General features: G+C 42.0%; 1 protein-coding gene across 2 annotated transcripts in view; it reads left to right on the top strand.

Moving 5' to 3' along the window:
- The window catches only part of Gemin6 (gem nuclear organelle associated protein 6), a 12,835-nt gene extending 10,162 nt beyond the window's left edge, over window positions 1–2,673 (top strand). For both annotated transcript variants that reach the window (XM_008831518.3, XM_008831517.3), the window contains exon 3: window positions 2,232–2,673. In XM_008831518.3, coding sequence (XP_008829740.1) covers window positions 2,232–2,637 — 406 coding nt within the window. In that variant the 3' untranslated portion in view covers window positions 2,638–2,673. The remainder of the gene's footprint in view (window positions 1–2,231) is intronic.
- The last annotated feature ends 2,996 nt before the right edge of the window (window positions 2,674–5,669 follow it).

Genomic DNA, 5,669 nt, shown 5'->3' with positions numbered 1-5,669 from the left:
GTGTATGTGTGTATGTGTGTGTGTGTGTGTGTGTGTGTGTGTGTGTTTCATCTAGAGATTGAGCCTAGGATCTTGCATGCCAGGCAAGCGCTCTACCACTGAGCTTTGACCCAGTTCTTGCTTTTGAATTTGATGATCTTCTGACTTCATTGTTTTATATTTTATTCATTTTCTGCATTGGTTTCTTTGGTCTGCTTTGGTGTTCTAGTTTCTCCATTGCTGGAAAAAATACTCTGACCAGTACCAGCTTGGAGAGGAAAGGGTTTATTTGGCTTACCTCTCCCAGGTCACAGTTTATCACTGAAGGAACCCAAGGTAGGAACTCAGGGCAAGAACCTGGAGGCAGGAGCTGAAGCACAGACCATGGAGGAACGCTGCTTACTGACTTGCTCCCCTGGCCCATGCTCAATCTGTTCTCTTGAAAATACAGGACCAGGGGTGGCACCATCCACAGCAGCCTGGGCCCTCCCACATCACTCAGCAGTCAAGAAAATGACCCACAGACATGGCCATAGGCCAGTCCAATGGAGGCAGTTCTCCAATTGAGGCCCCTTCTACCCAGGTGTGTCAAGTTGACAACTAAAGCTATCCAGCACATTTGGTGTATTCAACTTAAAAAATTTTTTGTATGTTTACATATGTGTGTGCACATGTGTATGCATGTTCACTTGTGTGGTGTGTGTGAGTATGCATGCATGCGTGAGGAGGCCCAAGATTGATGTCAGGTTCTTCCTTGATCACACTCTACCTTAAGTATTGAGACAGGGTCTCTCACTTGAACCCAGAGCTTGCCAATATGGTTAGTAGGGCTAGCTTGGGATCTATCATCTCTTTCACATTATAGGTTGGCTGCTGTGTCCAGCTGGCTTTTACCTACATGCTGGGGGTTTGAGCAAGTGCTTCACCTGCTGGGCTATCTCCCCAGGCCTATTGTTGTTTTTTTAATTTTGCAATTAAATCTATTCCCTGCCTTATACATATTTAAGGAATTTATAACTCCAAAAAAATGTTTGGGAACTAGAGGGATGGCTCAGTGATTAAGAGTGCATACTGCTCTTCCACAGGACCTGAGTTCATATTATAGATACAACTGACCCATATTGGGAAGCACCCACCTGTAACTCCAACTCCCGGGGATTAGATCTCCTTTTGGCCTCCTTGGGCACTCACACATACATACACATACCCACACACAGACACACATACATACAGTTTAAAAAATAAAATAAATTGCCGGGTGTGGTGACACACGCCTTTAATCCCAGCATTCTGTAAGCAGAGGCAGGTGGATCTCTGTGAGTTCAAGGCCAGCCTGGTCTATGTAGTGAGTTCCAGGACAGCTGAGGGAGCCCCTAAAAAAGAAATTCAGTTAAAAAAAGGAGCTAGACAAAAAAGTAGGACAAGATGTCTCAGTGTACAATGTGGCTCTAGAATAGATAGATAGATAGATAGATAGATAGATAGATGGATGATAGATAGATAATCTTGGGGCTGGAGAGATGGCTCAGTGGTTAAGAGCACTGGCTGCTCTTGCAGAGAACCTGGGTTTGATTCCCAGCACTCACATGGCAGCCAACAACTGACCCAACTCCAGTTCCAGGGGATCCAATACCTTCTTCTGACCTGGGAGGGCATTGCACGATACGGGTGCACTTACATACATGCAGGCAATAACACTCATACACATAAAATAAAAATAATTTTTAAAAATTAAAATCTTAAAAATCTTTGGAGCTGCTCATGGTAGCACAAACCTTTAATCAGCACTCGGGAGGCAGGGGCAGGCAGATCTTTTGAGATTAAGGCCAGCCTGAGAAAAAGAAAAAAAAAAAAAAAAAAAAAAAAAAAAAAAAAAAAAAAAAAAAAAAAAAAAAAAAAAAAAAAAAAATCTTTGTTTGGAATTAGACAGTAAAACCAGGACATGGTAAGTGCGCAATCTGTCCTCTGAGCTATACCTCCAACCCATTCACTCTAGGTATTACATTAGTTGTATTCTGTAATTATTAACTTTAAGCAGGGTAAAGTGTTTAAATATTTAGGATCTCAGTGACCGCTTGTTGAACAAATAAAAGCATTTGGTGGCAAGGGAATAATCATCAACAGGGCTAATTGTTCCCTCTTGTTCAGGTAACCTATTTAGGTTGATAATACCTTTTACTCCATTGCTTTTTCTATACTTTTATAGTTCTTAAAGTTTTTTTGTAAATCTACTCTGAACTTTTCCTTCTAAGTGTTGTCCTTGTGAACTTCCTTGAAGATGACAGCTTGTGTGTGACGGGAATTATGGGACATTCTGTGCAGACCGTGGAAACTGTGACTGAAGGGGACCACAGAGTGAGAGAGAAGCTGATGCATTTGTTCACATCTGGAGATTGCAAAGGATACAGCCCTGAGGATCTGGAAAAGAGAAAGAATAGCCTAAAGGAGTGGCTTGAGAAGAATCACATCCCCATCACTGAACAGGGAGATACACAAAGGACTCTTTGTGTGGCCGGAGTTCTGACCATAGATCCACCATATGGTCCAGAAAACTGTAGCAGCTCTAATGAGATTATTCTGTCCCGTATTCAGGATCTTATTCAAGGACATCTTTCAGCTTCCCAGCAAGAGGCCAAGAACTGTGAACACACTGATTGAAAATTACTTCATTGTTTTGTATAAAATGCTTTGAATATAAGTTGATCATATTATAGGACTTCAAAGGCACATGCAAGATGTGTGTGTATGTGTATGGGGGTGCGTATTTTACATTTTGTTGTTTGGTCAAATCAGAGGGCAGGATCGTAAGTGCTCATTTCCTTGGGAAGTTAGTGCATGCAAGGATAGCATTACATGCAGTGTAATTAGCACAAGGAAGTCAGGATCATAAGGGCCTTTTTTGCAATGGGGATATGTCACCATTTATATAAAGCAAGAAATATGTTTTGAATAAATGTAGCAATATAAAATAAATTTATACATTTCAATACAGAAATTTAAGGTAAAAATCACAGTCTCAGATTCCTTAATCAAATCTATGTGTTCTTAAAATGTTGGGGTTTTTTAAGCTTTAAAATTTTTTAAATTTGTATTTTATGTGTATGAGTGTTTTCCCTGCATGCATGTAAATGTACCATGTGTGTGCAGTGATTCTGGAGACCAGAGGAGGACATGGGATCCCCTGGATCTGGAATTAAGAATGGTTGTTAGCCATAGTGTAGGTACTGGGGACCTAGCCTGGATCCTCTGGAAGAACAGGAAGTGCTCTTGACTGTTGAGCCATTTCTCCAGCCTCTAAAATGTTGGTCTCTGAGTTTGATATAACAGCATAGTGTTTGAATCAGTATGCTGTGGTTTGGCTGTGGCTTGTGTCTCCCTAACAGTTCATGTGTTGAACTTATTCCTCAAGGTGGTGGTATTGGGAGGTGATAGAAACTTTAAGAGATGAGGTCTAGTGGGAGATCCCTAGGTTACTGGAGGTATGCTCTCAGAAGGGACTGTGGGACCTGAGTCTCTGACTTCCTCTTTGATGAAGTGAGTTCTTCCACTGCCACAATGTGATACCTTTAGGAAAGAGAAAACACTTAAGTGAAAGTACACCAGCCATCACCAAAGTGGAGCTGATGCCATGTTATTCTTTTATACCTCCAATGAGCTAAATTTCTTCCTGAGTAGCCTGTTACAGGCATATATTTCATTATAATGACTAAAAGCTGACTGGAGTATATTTTTTATGGTTGAAACTTGAAAGTTTCGTCTGTTAGCAAAATCTTTTTCTTTTTATTATTTTTATTTTATGTAAATGAGTATATTGCTTACGTGTGCACCCGTGTCGTCCATTGCCCACAGAGGTCAGAAGAGGGTGTCAGATCCCCTCGAGATGGAGTTACAGATGGTTGTTAGCTGCTATGTGGGTGCTTGGATTTGAACCTGGGTCCTCTGCCAGAGTAGTTGGTGCTCTTAACCACTGACCCATCTCTCCAGTCCATAAAAATCTTTTTTTTGGGGGGGGGGCCTTTTTGAGAAAGGGCCTCACTGTAGCCCCAGCTGGTGTGGCACTTGATATGTAGACCAAGCTGGCCTTGATCTCACAGAGATCTACTTGCCTCTGCCTCCTAAGTGCTGAGACTAAAGATGTGCGCCACTACACCTAGCCTATAAAATCTTTTTTAAAGAAAATATTTATGTTTATTTTTATTTATATGTGTGGGTCTGTGTTGGTGTAAATGTATGCTATGTATGTGCAGATGCCTGTAGAGGCCAGAAGAGGGCATCTGATGATCCCCTGAAGCTCAAGTTACAGGTGGTCGTGAGCTGCCTGATATATGGGTGTTGGGAACCAACTGGGTCCTCTGGAAGAGCAGCAAGACTCTTAACTACTGAACCATCTCTCCAGCCTCATAGCACAGGTTGGCATGAACTCAGTTTGTAGCCTAGACTGAGCTTAAATTCATAGCAATCCTTCTGTCTTAGCTTCTTTTTTAAAAATAATATTTTTATTTTATGTGTATGAGTGTATTGCCTACATATGTATAAGTGTACCTGTGTCATGGCAGTGCCCACGGAAGTCAGAAGAGGACATCGGATCCCCGGAACTGGAGTTATGGATGATAGTTAGCCACCATGTGGGTGTTGGGAATTGAACCTGGGTCCGCTGCTAACAAGAGCAGTCAGTACTCTTAACTACTGAGCCATCTCTCCAGCCCCCTGGAGAGATACAGGCATAAAACACCTTGCCTGGCAAGTTTTCTAATTTTCATAGCCTTTAAAGCGAGGGTTGGCTGGTATCTGAGGGAAGAGGTAAGTATGTCAAGGTATCCTGCTGAACTCAACACAGGTCTTTTGTTTTTTTGAGACAGGGCTTCTTGCCCATCTGGCCTGGAACTCAATGTAGCCTAGGCTGGCCTGGAACTCATGGTAATCTTGCTGTCTCAGCCTCCCCAGTGCTAGCATTACAAGTTTGTACTACCACACCCTGCAAGAATTTGCATTTGTAATTAGCTCCTGGGTTTGGCTGTTTTTTTTTGTTTTTTTGTTTTTTTTTTTAATGCTTTTCTTGAGGCAGGGTCTTACTGTGTATCTCAAACTATCCTGGGATTTACTGACTGACCTTGAACTCAAGATCTTGTCTCAGCCCCCTGAATGCTGGGATTATAAACATGGACTATGACACCAGGGTTTCCCTGATACCTTTTAAGTTCTGTGATCCTGAAAACAGAACTTTGTGACCAAGAATTGTAAAACCCCATAATGTCTTTAGAAAGCAAATAGAAGAAAAAGAAATAACTGAATTGAGCATGGAAATGATTCTGACCACATTGGAAAGACCCTTGAAAGGAAGAAGCCATGTAGGAAATAAATGATATAATCACTGGGGCTTGGCCTTGGCTCAGGGACATTGGTGTGTGATAGATGTATTTACTATCAAACTTCTATGTGTTGGGGATATAGACTGTTTCTTGGCAACTGAATCCTTTGACTGTTTAAACAATTTGCCTGCAGATAAAACCTGAGTGCTGGAAAGGGTAAATGATTGGACTCTGCTGTGGAAACTGCCTGCCTAGTTTCCCTGTCAGTGCCTCCTCTGACATATTCCTCAGGAGGTTAGCTCACCTATTTGTGAACCTCCCTCCTGGCTGTGGGCTGTGGTTCCAGATTCTCCAGAGGAAGTTTCTTTCCCAAGCTGGCTC

Source organism: Nannospalax galili, unplaced genomic scaffold (genome assembly GCF_000622305.1).
Source record: "Nannospalax galili isolate Female #2095 unplaced genomic scaffold, S.galili_v1.0 scaffold1735, whole genome shotgun sequence".
In the NCBI taxonomy this organism is placed as follows: domain Eukaryota; kingdom Metazoa; phylum Chordata; class Mammalia; order Rodentia; family Spalacidae; genus Nannospalax; species Nannospalax galili.
This window is presented reverse-complemented; position numbering and strand designations above follow the sequence as displayed.